Source organism: Eschrichtius robustus, chromosome 5 (assembly GCF_028021215.1).
Source record: "Eschrichtius robustus isolate mEscRob2 chromosome 5, mEscRob2.pri, whole genome shotgun sequence".
Classification (NCBI taxonomy): domain Eukaryota; kingdom Metazoa; phylum Chordata; class Mammalia; order Artiodactyla; family Eschrichtiidae; genus Eschrichtius; species Eschrichtius robustus.
Window position 1 is genome coordinate 20,898,652 of NC_090828.1, and position 16,905 is coordinate 20,915,556.

Sequence of the window (16,905 nt, forward strand, 5' to 3'; positions counted from 1 at the left end):
TGCCCCCCTGAAGAAGTTTCTGAGACTCTCCCACCCTAACCAGGGACCTTTATAACGTCAGTTTTGTCTTTGCTTCCTTGCAGCATGAAGAAAGTACCACCATCACTACTGCAGCACAGTGGTCTACTGAGAAAACAAATACTTCTACATGGAGACACTGTCTTTACCAGAACTCCAGAGCATCTCAGCAGTATGATCTTCCATATTTCCTCCCAGAACAAAAATAAGGAGACCCAGCATTGGAAATTTATTGACCAATAAAATCTGATCACTGCAACACTCAAGAAATCTGGGTCTTTCTTTGGTCCTTTCTGAAAATGAAGGCTTTGTTTTAAAGATTTCACTAGGCGAGTCTTCCCTACTGTCCCAGCATATGTGCGTGGAGGGCAAACTCTCACTAAGATTTTGTGCTTTGGACCTAAGAATTCTACTAGAAAGAACAGTGAGGGGGTTACTTTGTTCTCTTTCTTTAGTATAAACACAACTAAAGCTACTTCTCCAAATATGAGAATTCCACCCAAGGGAACAATGGGGAAACAAAATAGGCAATGATACTGCCAGGCAAGACTTCTTTGTCAGTTCTATTTTTCAAGATCCTCAAGAGGCAAAGTGAATTTATGATTCCGACCTATCTCCTCTTCTTCACCCTCAATTGATCACCACTGAGAATAGAAAGTAGAGTTTCAGTAAATCAAGTCAAAGAAATATGACTGGATTGTGATCATATCTCTTGACCCAAGCCTGATCAGTAGAGTTATAATAGGTATTCGTGTTAAAAAATAATCCAGAAATATTGAGTGTCTCCTCTGGTCAATGTACACTTCAGCAGCATGTTGGTCATAATGCTTTGAAATCATCAATTATGAAGGCTCTGACCCTCAGTGTGGCAACTTCAGTCTGTCTTTCTGGTCCACTTTTGATAGCAACATTTCCCCATTTCACAGGGCCAAGTGTCCACAAAGTCAGTGACATGATGATAGTCTTTGGTGGGTGGGATGATTTCAAGAGGGCAAGGGCCTCTGGCACATGGCTCTCAGAATGTGAAAGGAGACTTCAAAATAGAGAAAAAGCACGGGAAAAAAAAAAAGGCCAGAAATCTCAACAAAGTGCCTCATGAAACAGTGGCAAGAAGCCTGGACTGGGGATTAGGAGATCTGAGCTTGAGATCCAACTTTGCCTATAATTTGTGATTTTGGCCAAGCTACCCTTCATCCCCAGACTTATTTATTATGAAATTGTTCTCTTAAAACCCTTGCAATTCAAAATTCCTTACTCCAGTTGTTAAGCGGATTAAAATTCATTCGCTCCTAAGGACCATATGAGGCAAATAATTTAACATGCATGACATTTTCACACCATATCACACCCTTTCTAATATCTTAGGATGCAGCTTTAGTTTTATCTTATGGCTGTAGGGCACTGTATTCCCAGTGTATTCTGGGAAGGGGCAGCTCTTTCTTCTTCATATAGACGGGGATTAAGGTCAGTAGGCGAAAGGGAGTAGTTAATGTGAAAACGTTATTTGGAACCTTCTGAAGCATAAAGTTTGGATTTTCTTTGTATACTACTGAACCATGTGGCCTTAGGGTCGGTGGTGGCAAAAGGAATAAAAATTGTCAAATAATTTTTCGTAAGTCCAAAAATAACAACAACAACAAAAACTATGGCATTCTCTCCAAATGAGAATTTTAAATTTGTCCAGAGGAACTCCAAATTCACACCCTGCCTCTAAGAAGAGCTCATTACTTTTTCCCATTTCTCCTTCTCCCTTCAGTATTATATTCCTTCGTTGTGATCCTAGCAGCAGCACAGGTAGGAGGAAAAAGGCCAAGGGAGCAGAGAGTCAATGTCAGATCTATTTTTAAGGCAAGTAGAGAAAGCAGTGTGAAGTGGTGGGCAGTCTTTGGTTTGAAGATCAGCAATCTGAGTTCAGCCATGGCTCTTGCACTGCCTGGGTGCAGCCCTTAGAAAGCCTCTTGGCCTCCCAAAAGAGGGGGGTCAGATGGCTCCTGAGGACCCCCCCAGGGTCAATGCTCTTGTGATGAGCTTCCTACCTTTTAGCAGCCCAATTTCTCTATTCCTGGAAAACAGAAATTTCTTATGGAAAGAGAGTTTGGAGATGCAGTCAGAAAGGATGGGAGAGGAGCCTGAAAGAAAAATGAGGAAAAAACTCCAAAAATCTTCAGGTAGAACCCAGACCATCTTCAGAGCCATGATGTCCCCTTGTTTCCCAGAACTGGATGGGAAGAGGTGAATGGAGTTGAGGTCCCTCCTTCCATTTTCTCTGAAAACCACCCCTTGGCCTGTGGCTCTGGTTCCTCTTTATTTCCTAGGAGAGATACCAGATGAATCTTGAGCTCAGAGAGCTCAACCCCTTGGTGAAAACCCTCTCTCAGCAGGTTTCCCCCCGCTCCAGCCCACCCTGAGCCCCTTTTGCCTGCCTGAACAGCAGCAGCAGCACCAAGAACAGAGAAGACAGGGCATGCATGCGAACAGGGTAGAAGGTCCCCACTTCCCAGCTAAGGTCAACATCTGTAGAGACTTAGGTTTCAAACAGGGGTTCAGACTGAGTCATCTACATTTTTAAGGACTGTCAGCAACTTTTCCATGTTCCCTATAATAAACCCCAATTTCCGGCCTGCTGGGAAGATCCTGCCCTGGGCAGACATCCATTGGACTCCCAGGAAAATTAATGGAGTGAGTTTGAATTGGAGAGGTGAGATGAGACCCAACTAGAGGTCTGAATTCCAAAACAGTGACGTCCAAAGCCTGCCTCTTCCTAATCTAAGAAAGGGGCCAGTGGGAGTGCCAAGTCTCCAAGCCCTTCCCTGCAGTGCCACTTTGCCATCTCTCTAGGAGATAAAGACACCATTTTGTCCATCCACTTGTTCTGGGCAAGATAACACTCAGCCCCAAAAGTGAAGGAACTGATAGCTCCTCTTCTAAAAAGACCAGTAATTCAGTTCTTTCTCCATGTCCCTATAGCTACCAGAAAATATCTATTTCCTTTCATCAAGAGAAACAAAAACTAAGACCCACTAGGAAACCAAAGTATGGAGGAAATAGGTTTATTGGGACATCTCTGCTATTCCTGTGCTGGGTTATTTAAAGTAGCTCATGTAACCATCCTGTGCCTTGGTTTCTTCATCCAAAAGGAAAAAATAAAAAGAGAGAGCAGAAGAAAAGGTAAGGAGACAACAGATTAACGGATTAACAGATTAACAGATGGATTAACAGATGGCTCTCAACAAAGGAAAGAATGCCTTGTGCTGTAAATTGCTATTGGCTCAAACAACAGTGGGGAAGAAACAGAAAGAGAAAGAGAGATAGGCTGCAGTCCCCAGTGCTCAACCCTGCTGGGAGGTCTGACAGAGAAGCCAACACAAACACCACCACAGCCCCACTCCTCACTGGCCTGGGAATTGCCTCCCCTCACACTGGGCTTCCTGTTGGTGGAGTTTCTCAGCATGGGTGTCTGAAACCAGAATTTGTCCTTAACCCTATGCAAAGGGGACTTTCCTGTTTGTTTGTTTCTTTATCCCATCTCAAGTCTGGCTGCCTTCTTCCCTGTGATCTCAGCTTCTCCTTGGCAGAGTAGATCTTTGGGGAATGGGAAGGATTGGGGGAAAGAAATATTATCCAGTCTCCAGGACCATCCAGAAAATGTCTCCCAAACTAAAGAAGCCAGGTCCCTCTGCAAACATGTTCACCAGCAGGGTCAGGCCTGAGAGGCCAGCACGGAGCACCTGAGGGCCTTTTATGGAGACAATGTCCTTTTTCCCTTCTTTCTCTAGAAATGCTCCCACCTGGTATACAAAATCACTCAATGTCATACTGTCTGGAGCACCTGAGGGCCTTTTATGGAGACAATGTCCTTTTTCCCTTCTTTCTCTAGAAATGCTCCCACTTGGTATACAAAATCACTCAATGTCATACTGTCTGTCCTCATAACACCAAAGTCGCTGGAATGAACAAATGTTCATGACTACCTACTATGGACCATGTCCCTGTGGGAAATGCAGTTGAATAAAAAATACAGTCCCTAACTACAAGGAGACTACCACAAAAGTCAGATCAGCTCAGAGATCACGTATCCCAACCAGCATATTTACAAAATAATAGAGCTGAAGTCCAGAGAAGTGATGTTTGTGGCACAGTCCAGACTAAAAACAAGACCCATTGCCTCCTGTTGAGATCATACTCACACACATGACACGACAATGTGGGCACAAAACAAGATTTCAAACAATTAGGGCTGGTTTTCCAGACATTGAGGACAATATTATAGGACAATGGACTTTGAATAAATTTCAAAAGACAATGACAATTTGAAAAGTCAGAGGAGTCTTCCTTGGAGAAGGTGGGACAAAATGGGGAAGAATCAGATAGTTGGAAAACTAGGACTTTTTTTGATTCAGCCAAGATTTCACAAATCCTTATTGGGCTCCTACTCTGTGGCAGGACTGTTCAATGCTCAGTGAACATAATTTTTAAATTCCGGCTTTCATGGAACTTGCTTGTGGGAGGAACAACTAGGCTGGAGTAGACAGAAAAGTCCCCAAATTATAAAGAGGCAAGGCAGCAGCCAGCCTCTTTCATAGAGTTCCTCCTTCTTTGGGTGAATAAAGGCGTCCAACAGAAGGTCTTCAGAAAGAACTGCCTGGAAACCAGAAAGTGGAAGGGGTCACTTATGATGGCTGTTCAAAGAAGCTGCGTTTCAAAACATGATTTGCCATCTTCTCTATAGACATTAGAAATACAGGGAGTGGGCCTTGAACTACATTCTGTCTTCAATTCAATCAACTTTTGCTAAGAACCTCCTACATGCAAGAGTGCTTTGTTCTTGAATGAGGATGATGGCAGGGGAGAGAGAAGGAGGGACAGAAAGAAGTTATCAAGCTCTATTGAGATTTTATTTGAAAGGTCTCAATATAAGGTATAAAGGAAGAAGAAGAAAAGGTTGGATGATGAGTCCAGTATCAGGGAAGTTGGGGATGGTGGATATCTCCTGCTCAGACTTTTACTCTGAGCTCCAGACCCATATACCAAACAATCATTCAGTATCTCTATTTGGAAGTCTCAAAGGAACCTCAAACCCAAAATGTCTTAGACCAAAATCATGATCATCATTGCCCCCTTGCTTGGCCTTTATCCCAGTGAGTGGCACGAACTTCTAGATAGCTGCATCACACAGAAATAAAATCCACACCTTTGACACCCTCTACTCTCACCAACCAAATCCAATCCATCACCAAGTCTTTGTCTCCTATCTACATCTCTACATCCTAACCAACACCCACTGGCCTGGGCTTAAGCCATTTTCAAATATTTCTCTCCTGAATCCCCACTATTGGCAATAGCCTCTCCCTTTATTCACTTCACTTCCCCATCAATCCACCCGCCATCTAATCTTATCATGTCATCCTCTTAAACATTTTTCCATGGCTCCCCAGTGTACTTGAGCTTGTCTGGTATCTGCTCCTCTCTCCAACCTCATTTTGCACCATGTTGAGAAGTAATTATTCACTGATTAGTGTAGATGTCTGATTAATAGCTTTCTCCCCTACTAGGCTGAAAACTCCATGAACTCAGAGTCTACGTCTGTTTTTACCCACTACTATTATCCTAGCAACTAAGTGCATGGCACATACTACATGATCAATAAATATTTGCAGACTGACTTTTTTAAAATGGCTAAGCCAATGGTTCTCAACCAGGGGTGATTTTTGCCCCTCCCTCCCCCCGGCAATGTTTGGATACATTTTTGGTTGTCACAGCTGTAAGGGTTCTACTGGCATCTAAAGGGTACAGGCCAGGAATGCTGCCAAATGCACAAGGCAATGTGAAAATTAGAAAAAAGAAAACTTCAGCTAAGATTGGAATTGGAAGTACTCATACAGGGAGCTCTCACACCCTACCGCTCATGGTCAATCATGCCAAAAAGAAGATATTATTTACTGACCCCAACAGGAAGTGCAACTACTTTACTACCCCAGCAGGAGGAAGGAAGACTTCCATCACCCAGCAACAAGCCCAGCCAATGCAAAGGGCTGCAACTCAGCCAATAAGAAGACATTATCACCTGAACTTTTACTTTCCTCCAATGAACTCTCATTATTTCCTTGCTGATGACTTCCTTTCCCTGTCCAGCTCTCCTTACTATAAAAGCCTTCCATGTGGTATAACCCCTTGGAGTATCTCTCTGTCTGCCAGATGAGATGCTGCCTGGTTCAAGAATGATTTAATAAAGCTAATTAGATCTTCAAATTTACTCAGTTAAATTTTGTTTTTTAACAACAATAGTCCCACATATTTAGCCCATAGTGTCAGCAGTACTCAGGTTGAGAAAACTTGATTTAGATGAAAGAGAAAGAATATTTATGTTTTGGTCATATTGAACTGGATTTCCTAGAGTCAAGTCCTTATAGAAACACATTTGTTATCCCCCAATGCTGTAAGAGAGACTTAAACATGATGCATATACACACACTCAACAACCATTAAATTTCCTACAAACAGGAGATAACTATTTTAATGGCTCTTGTACTCTCCAGGTGCCCAGCACAGGGCTGGAATTTAGGTGCTCAATAACACCTGTCTGGGAAACCTCACTTATCATTAAAAAAAGACCTCAAAATTGAGGGTAGCCTTGAGCTGCATTAGAGGGGCCACCTTATTTCACATATATTACCAAAGTGTAACAAAGGCCAGTGACATCACAGTGGAGCCCTGCCCACCGCTAAGCCACGCCCCCTTCACAGTCACAATCGCTAAGGCCTTAAATACCCAGACTTGTGGCCTCCCGGCTCTACAAAGCCCCTCATTTTGGCAGAAAGTACAATGGCCACCAGCCGCAAATTAAAGAGTCATGGCGTGAGGAAGGGCAAGAACCGAGGTCCTCACAAGGGAGTCAAGAGAGGTGGCAGCAAAAGAAAATACCAGAAGGGCAGTCTGAAGAGTAGAAAACGGTGCAATGACGGTGAGTGAGGGATGAGTAGGAGAGCAGTCAAACAGGGGGGATCTTGTTGTCCCGCGGATCCTCGCTCTTGGAGTTACCTCTCATAGGACCCTGAAACCTCAGCATGAGAATTTCATTACCAACTAGGTTCATGTTTGGGCAGGAAGAGGGATGAATGGTCATGTTCTAACTGGTGTTCCTGTTGCAAACTTGTCCTTTCCCTACAGCCAATCGCAATTCCCGCTCCCACTTGTGACTTCACCAGCGGGCTCTGCCCTGGTGGACTTCAAACGACACCAGGCAACAACAGAGAACAGAAGGGGGACTGCCAAGGAGACCTGAAGTTAGATCAAAGCCAGAGAAGAGCCTATCATGTGGATAAAATGTCAGTTGTGAAGAAATGAGGAATGTATATGTTGGCTGTTTCTCCCCAACATTTCAATAAACATTTGAAAACTGAATTTCAGTTTCCTTTGATCTTTTGGTTGGAAAATGGCTCCTGAGCTGGGCAGCCTTGGGGAAGAATCAACAGGTATGAAACCATTAAACATCAAACATGATTTGGATAATATCAATGTCAATGTAATTTCCCTTAACAACTCTCTCTCCTTGTGCCCCAACTCTGGCCATGCACCATCACCATATTTGGGTCTTGGTCTCAATGTACTGTCTCCCTTCCCAACATGGAAAGGGAGAGGAGATAAAAGAAATGGGAAAAATACATTCATCAGAGTGCCAGTTACGAGCCAAAGGAAGCAAGCTGGTTTTGTCAAGGGGCTTGGAGCATGGAGACACCAAACCATGATTTCCCAAACTAGCTAGCTAAAGACATGTCCCAGTGGTGGATAGAGAACCCTCAGCTCTTCTAATTTATCTGATTGTATGGGCATGATTAGCAGGTTGTTGGAGATGAGGATACATTCTGGGCAGAAGCCAGCATGGTATTTGGACAAGACCAGAGGCAGGGATACTGCCTGGGAGATTCAAGCCAGCTTGTGTGACTCTGACGTCATAAATGAATCTTAATCAGGTGTGTCTGGCAGTAGGACTGACCTCACCTCAGTCTGGGTGGACCTTATTGGCAAGGAAGAACCGTCCTTTGCTGTGGCCCTCAGTTTAGCTTGACCTTGGGTTCTGATAACGCTTATGTCGTCTCTAGCCAGGGATCTGACACGTCCTCTCAGCATCCACCCGCTCAGGAGGGGGCAATATTTTTCTTAATGAGTGTTTCCTGTTGCCTCAGAGACAGTGCCAGGGTGGCACAGAGAGGAATTGAGACTCATATTTAAACCAGGCCACCCACTTAGATTCTGGGGAAGCAACCAGGAAAGGATATAAGCCAGAAGGAATGAGAGGAGCGTGAGGTCAGACATGAAGTTTCCAACATGGGCGGGGTGGGGTGGGGGGGTGGGGGGAGATGTGGGACCAGGTGACAAAGCGAGGAAAGGGAGACTCTTTCTCTGCAGAGCTCCACATATTTTCAATAAGATCATTGACTCTGAGCCCTGTGGAGGTGTCTAGGTATTGGGATATGGGGATGGGAACAAGGGCTGTCCCTCTGGGTCAGATTCTAGCAGGGAAGGATGAGAAAAAGCCCAGGTCATGACATGCGTAAAGATGTTTCAAGTTGCTTCGTTCTCTTAGCCCTAGAGAATGCACACACTGCTCCTGAGCTAAGTCAGCATCAGGCACCCAGACTCTTCAAAACTCATCAAACTTGTATTTCCCTCCTTATTTTTTCAGTTTCCATTTTTGTGAAGAGGGAATAGAGAAAATACTCCCTTCATAACCTTAATCTTCCACAGTTTTACCTCTTAAACATTCCTGTTGTCCCTGTTTTTCGAACCAAACTCAAACTCATATGCTTCTCAAGTAGATGATTATCCACAACCACACAAAACTCTTTACAGATTCAACTGGAATCCCCAATCAGAAATGCCCAGTTCTCACATACTCTTGTGCCCTTTGGGAGTTCCTCTGCCTCCATGTAAAGAAAGCCTGAAAGCTCCTTGCAGCACACAAAATCCAGTTATTTTACTGTCAGCCTTTTGCTGCTCTAGCCATAAATTCTCATTCATCAGCCAGCAGGGAGTACAGCCAGTTAGAATTCCTACATGGGTCCAAAATAGCGAAGCCTTTATATCCCCTCCTGCCCAGCAGGCTGCTCAGGGAAAGGGTGACCTCAAGCCAGGCATTTCTCTGTGCTGAGGCAGACCCTGCAGTTAGGCTGAAGTTAGGAAGCTGTTTGCTGGACCTCATGCCCCACAGTCTGGGCCACACACCTCTGTCTCTTCCACTGGCTTTCTGGTAACCTACATCTCTTCCCACCTGCTTTTTCCCACCTTTTGCCCCTGCCACTCCCTGCTGAAACTGTGTGCCAGGAGCCTTCAAATGCTTTCATGCGCAGCTCACCCCTTGCTCCGTGCTCTCCACTTCACCTTTTCTCTGCCATCTTTCAGATTGCCAAGATGTGCAAAGACAACCTTTCCCATAGGGAAGAGTCAACAGGACAGCAAAACAGTGTGAAAGGTACTTCCCTCAAGAAACTTATTATTCTTTATATAAGAATATTATTCCACATGTATCAATAAATAGAAATATTATTCCTGTATCCATCAGGATCCCTCAGGAAAGCAGATCCTGGAGGGGACTCAAATGAAGACACATTACTGAAGGGACGATTCACAGAGGCAAGACCTCCAGAGCCTGGCAATAATGGCTCTGCAGGGCTTCCCTGGTGGTGCAGTGGTTAAGAATCCACCTGCCAACGCAGGGGACACAGGTTTGAGCCCTGGTCCAGGAAGATCCCACATGCCGCGGAGCAGCTAAGCCCATGCGTCACAACTACTGATCCTGAGCTCTAGAGCCCGCGAGCCACAACTACTGAAGCCCGCGTGCCTAGAGCCCAGTGCTCTGCAACAAGAGAAGCCACCGCAATGAGAAGCCCACGCACCACAACAAAGAGTAGTCCCCACACGCCGCAACTAAAGAAAACCCGTGCGTAGCAACGAAGACCCAACGCAGCCAAAAATAAATTAATTAATTAAAAATAAAGAAAGAAATAATGGCTCTGCAGAGGCGAAAGGATGGAACAGTGTTATAGGAGCCCCATGAGAGCCAAAGCTGCGTGTTTGGTGAAGGGGGTTGAGAGCCAAAGCTGTGTGTTTGGTGAAGGGGGTGGCAGATGGACCTCTGGGTAAAGACTGTACTGGAGAGGGACACAGACACTGCTGGTCTCAGAAGCACCCGGATGTTTCTCTCCTCCAGCCCTCCAATCTCCTCCTGATGCTTCCAGTGGTCAAACTCAACCAAAAGGCAACAAGTTAAGGACCCCAGGTGATGCAGGGCATCAAAGAGCAGAGGATGTTGAAGAATAGCTCTGAAAAACCAATGGTGATAGCTGGCACAGCCTGGTAGGCAAAATGTCTTCTTTCGTTGGACTTCTAGAAGCTGGCCACTTTAGCATACTATTTGTCTTCTCTCATTTCTTGTCACAGACCAAAGTCCCTTCAGAAGTAACCAGTGAAGAGACCCCAGACCAAGTTACTCAGGGCTCCTGAACCCTCAGCTCAAAAGCACGCGTTCATGTCATTGGCAAGAGAGTATTATTCCCAGACAAAATGTTCTAAGACAATGTTAATTAATGATCAGGATGGGCATGTGGAGAACAGCTCAAGGCTGGTCAGGGCAGCCAGACCCTTGCCTGGTGACTTGTGTTTGCCCCCTTAGACAGGTGTGGAAGGATTGGCATCCACCTGGAAAACTCTGTTTTGCAGTAAGAACATTTTCCAGGCTCACAGGCTGGACATCTTCCAGCTCCGGTGTTGACTTAGTCACTGCCCTCCAGGAACATTCATTCTGGCTCCCTGTTGACAGCTCCTGCAGGCTCAGCCCCAACCAGGCAGGCACCCAGAGGGAAAGAGCACAGGGGGCTTGTGACACTGGAAGGCCTCACCCTCTGTGTGCTTTTTCTCCACCTCCCTCACCAAGGGGTCTCTGTTCCTCTCTCCAGTTTTCTCTGGAACACCATGTCCTTAAGTCATCACTTACTCGGCCTTTTTAGAAAGTCAGAAAAAAAAAAAAATTAAGGAATTTGACCACAAGCCCTTCTGGGTCACCTTGACCTTCTGGTGAGCTGACTTGGATACAGGGCCTCTGCTCCACTGACATCGGGGTCTGATGGGGGTGGTCCCTGAGGATCCTGTGGGTGGAGAGAGCCCAGAGGAGCTAGGGGAGAACACAGCTGACTCCCACCTCTTGCCCTGGGCCTGTCCAGATCAGCCCAGGTGGGACCAGCTGGATCTGTGCAGCTGCAGGAAAACAGGAAGTTCTAGAGAAGTGCTCAGGGCTGTGTGAGGGAGTGAAGGCCCAGAAGCTACAGCTGGGAGGGGACTGAGGTGCCCCAGGGGTAGTCGGTACAAGTCAGACATGGCCTGAGGCTCAGCTGTCGGGGTCACCTAGTGGTCTGTCCTTTGAAACCAGAGGACAGCACAGCCTGGCTCTGCAATCAGAGCCTTCACGCACCAGGCCCCCCAGGGAAATACCCAAACCTCTAGGAGCACCAGGTCCTGGTCACCAGGTCGCTGGTCCACCTCACCGGGTTGATGAGTGAGGAAGCCGGTTGCCCAGCTTGAAGAGAGCCTCTCCTCACTTCTGGGCCCCCAAGCCGCCCTCCCTCTCCAGCCTTTCATGGGTCCAAACGGGAGACCTCGCCCTGATCTGAGACCTGCAGCCATGCCTGCCCTTTAGCTCAGTGTCCCAGAAGTGATACAGATGACAGTTCTCTCCACGAAGCACAGTGCCAGGGAAAGTGTCCAGGACTGAATCCCGAGGGTCTGGATTCCATGAGAACCCACTCCTCCTGCATTGTGACCTTGATCCATCTCTCAGTCCTGCTTTATTTCAAGCCTTTGCACACCTCCCCTGCTGCAGCTGGGGCCACTTCATCTCTTCTTAAGGCTCAGATTTACCATTGCTGTTACCAAGCCTGACTGCAGGGAGAGGCATCTCTCAGCAGCCAGCAGGGTAGGCTAAAGCAGATGGACAATGGTTCTACCAGCCATGTGATCTTAGGTTGGTTTTCCAACCTCCCTTAGCCTCATCGTCCTCATCTATAAAATGTCAGTCATGACATCTACCACACAGGGGACTTGTAAGAATATAAAATACTGTAAATTATAGGACTTGAGTTGAGTTGGCTGCCCTCACCTCTCTCCCTTTGGACTGGCCTTTTAAGTACCATTGTGTCTGTCTGGCCCTGACCCATGACCCTGCTTCCTGCCTTAGTCTCTGGATGACACTCCTGTGGACAGATTCCCAGGCACCCCTTGCTCTGCAGAGAGCTCTGGATTCCCATGTGACCTAGAGCCTCTCAATCTCTTCCATCCCTTTGCCCGGGTCAGATACTGAGATCAGGAAGCATCTATATCTCCCTGTGACTTATTTTGCTCTCCCATAAAATTAAGGCACTGAGGACGATCTTATCTCTCCAATGAGACTGTAAACTCCTAGGAGCAGCAGCCAAGCCCCCCCCCCCAAGTGAGGGGCAGAAGGATCACATCAGGACAGACAAACAGCCCTTGTTTCTTGGGAAACAAATCAATGGATCCACCTCCTAACCCAATACATTGTGAAAAATAAAATCTGAGCATGGATGTCAATGAAAAGGACTGAGGGTGGATTGATAAACTCACTGATTAGAATCACGTCTATTTTTTCCATTAGTAGCAGGCAAATATCTCTGTAATTAATTAGCTATAGAGTCCTAAGTCTAACATGCAAGTGGTTTTTATCGAAAAGACATAAAGAGCTTGAATTTCACAATTTGCAGGGACCATTCTCAAAAGTGCCTCAAAATGGAAGCTCTGAAGTGGGAGAGCTTCTCAACAGGACTAGAAACTGGGCCTTGATTTATTGACTTACTGTTTCCATCAGGAACACCGAAGAACACTATCACGTGAGGTATACAAAATGCTTCTGAAACTTTCACGTGCACAGAATCACCTGGAATCAATCTGATGGAATGCAGATTCTAATTCTGTAGATCCAGGGTGGGCCCGGGATTCTGTATTTCTAAGAAACTCCCAGGTGGCTCTGACACTGATGGTCCAGGGACCACACTGTGAGTAGTGAGTGAAGAGGTATAAAACACTCCGCTAGACCCACTAAGGTCGGGTGACTTTTCTGTACTGTTCAACTTCTTTGTAATAAAATGAGAGAAAAATTTTAAAAACACAAAAAACAAAAAACAAGAACCCTCTGGTAAAAGGCTCAAAGAACAGGTCCAGGTAAGCTCTGCCCAAACTTCCATGGCAATTCGTTGCCCCTCTCTGGGGTTCCAAGATGCCTTGCAATTCTTAAAAAAAAAAAAAATGTCCTAAGATTCTAAAGGATTAGATCAAAGAAATGTAGCCCAGCAGCGCCCATCTCTCTGACTTCTCTTTTAGGAACAGAAGGCAGCAGTATCATAGAATGTGGGTAGAGGGCTTTCTCTGCCCCTCTGAACCATGGTTAGTCTACACCACTTCAGAACATGGGAATTGTACTTCCCAGGGATACGAAAAGAAAGAAGCTAGAGAAGAGGTGAGAAAATGCTCTGAACAATGATGCCTTTCCCACCACTGCCACCACTGGAGGCTAGAAACGGAATCTCTGGTCTGACTACTCAGTCTTTTCTGTTTGCTCCCCTTGGCTGCAGATCCTGGGCCAGATCACAGCCCACTTGCGGCTCAAGGTGTGCACTTGGCGACAAACAACAGAAACGGATTCCAGCTAACTTAAAAGAGGGGGAAGTGGAATCTATTGGAAGGCTGTGAAATTGCTCAAGAATAGAAGGAAAAGCTGGACAAGTAGGTCCCAGGATGGAAGCCAGGCAGGAAGCAGGCCGCAATTCAAGGGCGCCCTCTTTGCATTGAAATGGCTCCAATTGTTTTCCGTTCTTACATCACTACCCTAAAAAGCCAGGGTCCCAGGAGAGAGAAAGTGATGGTCAAGCTTGTGTTACAGTGGGGCAGGCTTGATCCTAGAAGGAAAATTGAGGGACTGTTACCAAAGAAAGGAAAATGTATGCCAAGCAGCTAGGCACAGCAATGTCCACCGCATAAGGCAAGAAACAACTTCCCTGCAGTGCAAGCAATGCCAGCAGACTCTCCCACAGGGTAAAAACTCAGCATCCTGCGCACACAGCAGCCACTCTCTTGAATCCCTCAAGGTGTGAACACCGTTATGTCATGCAGTTTTCCTGTAAAACTGCCATCTTAGCATAAAGAATTTGCTTAGAACCTATCAAATACATTTTGCTTTCACTGCCAGAACCATCAACTGGCTTCATTCTCCACTCCAGTTTTTTCCCCCACAAAGAACGTTTTCACCACGTTGAAAAAATTAACAGCAAATGGGATAGCAAGAAGAGAGTCACAGAACCACATGCAGGGCTGCTGCTGGAGGGATGGACAGGCCCATTCCTGGTGTGCACATTTTGTATTCATGGCTCAGGAAGTAAACATACCTGGGAGTCACAGATTCTAGGGGAAGGTGGAGAGGGAGACTGTGATCTCCATAAAAGTCAAGAGTACAATAATGCAAATTTGGGGCATGAGCAGGTGGCCCTGGCCTCAGGGGGCCTCCATCTTCCCCTGCCTGGTTCCTAAGAAGAATGATTTCCCTCCTTCCCTTCTTCCACTCCAGACATCCAAGAAACAAGACATGTTCTGGCTGGTTTAGCAGATAGAAGCTCCCCAGAGTTTGGGTCTAGGACGTCCAGTATGGGAGCCACTGGCCACATGTAACTACTGAGCACTTGAGATGTGACTAATTGGAATTGAGATGTGTTCTCACTGTAACATATATACTTGGTTTCAAAGACTTAGTATGAAAAAAAGAATGTAAGATATCTCATTAATATTTTTTCACATTGATTGTATGTTGAAATACTATCTTAGACATACTAGATTTAAAAAAACAACTAACATTGATTTTGCACATTTCTTTTTTGTTTTTTTAAGTGTGGTTTCTGGAAAATTGAAAACCACAATGTGACTCGTGTTATATTTCTATTGGACAGAGCTGGCCAAAGCTGCCCTGGATTTTCACAGCTCAGTAATGCCTCATTCCCTATACTTCCAGCTCTTTTCCTTTAGAGCCGTGTCTACTAAGCCAGGCCCTGTGCTAAGCCAGCACTGCAAAGAGATGAATAAAGCCCACCGTTTACCTTCAGTTTTCCCAACCCTCTATCACACGCACACACACGCCTACTATCTTTTTTTTTTTAATTGTTTATTTATTTTTGGCTGCATTGGGTCTTTGTTGCTGCGCGCGGGCTTTCTCTAGTTGCAGCTAGTGGGGGCTACTCTTCGTTGCAGTGCACGGGCTTCTCACTGCAGTGGCTTCTTTTCTTTCAGAGCACAGGATCTAGGTGCACCGGCTTCAGTAGTTGTGGCACGTGGGCTCAGTAGTTGTGGCTTGCGGGCTCTAGAGCGCAGGCTCAGTAGTTGTGGCGCACAGGCTTAGTTGCTCTGTGACATGTGGGATCTTCCCAGACCAGGGCTTGAACCCGTGTCCCCTGCGTTGGTAGGCAGATTCTTAACCACTGTACCATCAGGGAAGTCCCTGCCTACTATCTTAATTGAATCCTTTAGGTCCAGAGGTTTGGGAGGTGATTTCTGTGTTGGTCTGTATTATTCTTGTTATTCTCATGGTCATCCTTGCTGTCCCTGATGTGCCTAAATAATTGCTTCCCTGGAAGTCTGGGGCCAAAATTGCCAAACACTGTAGAGCTGTATATTTTCAACTCAGACAACTTTTGGCTCAAAACTGTTTGGCTTGAAAACATATAATATACAAAAGTAAAAAAATACTTGCTCTTTTTGGCATATCAAGAAGATATGTCACACATGAGAGGAGGGATAACTTGACATCTAATTACCACAGTGAGCTACTCATATCTCTCTACCTGCTAACACACACACACACACACACACACACACGCACACATACACACAGTCAAAAAGGAGAGAAGAAAAAGTCAAGGTGGTGGCACTCAGCTTTAAATTCTATGTTGTTTTAGAAATGAATACATCTAGGAATAATAATAGTAAGAGCAATACTTGTAAAATGCTTATGCTGACCTAAGTGTCCATTGACAGATGAATGGATAAAGAAGATGTGACACATATATACAATGGAATATTACTCAGCCATAAAAAGAAATGAAATTGAGTTACTTGTAGTGAGGTGGATGGACCTAGAGTCTGTCATACAGAGTGAAGTAAGTCAGAAAGAGAAAAGCAAATACTGTATGCTAACACATATATATGGAATCTAAAAAAAAAAAAAAAAGTGGTTCTGAAGAACCTAGGGGCAGGACAGGAATAAAGACGCAGACATAGAGAATGGACTTGAGGACCCTGGGAGGGGGAAGGGGAAGCTGGGACGAAGTGAGAGAGTGGCACTGACATATACACACTACCAAATGTAAAATAGATAGCTAGTGGGAAGCAGCTGCATGGCACAGGGAGATCAGCTTGGTGCTTTGTGACCACCTAGAGGGGTGGGATAGGGAGGGTGGGAGGGAAACGCAAGAGGGAGGAGATATGGGGATATATGTATATGTATAGCTGATTCACTTTGTTATAAAGCAGAAACTAACACACCATTGTAAAGCAGTTATACTCCAATAAAGATGTTAAAAAAAAAAATACTTATGCTGGAGACTCTCCTAAGAGCTTCTTTCACCCTCAGCACAATCCCATACAGTAGATACTATTATGACCTCTGTTTTAGATGTGAGAAAGTGAGACACAGACAAATCAAGCAATCTGTCCAAGGTCACATGGCTGGTGAGCAGCAGAGCCAGAATTCGAACCAGGCTGTCGGTTCTGTGTCTGTGTGCTTAACTACTAAGCTGTGGCATTTTACAGTTGGAGGAATTGATGCTTAGAGACTAGAAA

The 16,905-nt window shown here is 45.4% G+C and overlaps 1 protein-coding gene across 1 annotated transcript; it reads left to right on the forward strand.

The window, feature by feature from the left end:
- Positions 1-6,840: 6,840 nt before the first annotated feature.
- Positions 6,841-7,214, forward strand: TNP1 (transition protein 1). Its single transcript, XM_068543784.1, has 2 exons — positions 6,841-6,979; positions 7,186-7,214. The coding sequence occupies exons 1-2, from the start codon at positions 6,841-6,843 to the stop codon at positions 7,212-7,214; spliced, it is 168 nt and encodes a 55-aa protein (XP_068399885.1).
- The last annotated feature ends 9,691 nt before the right edge of the window (positions 7,215-16,905 follow it).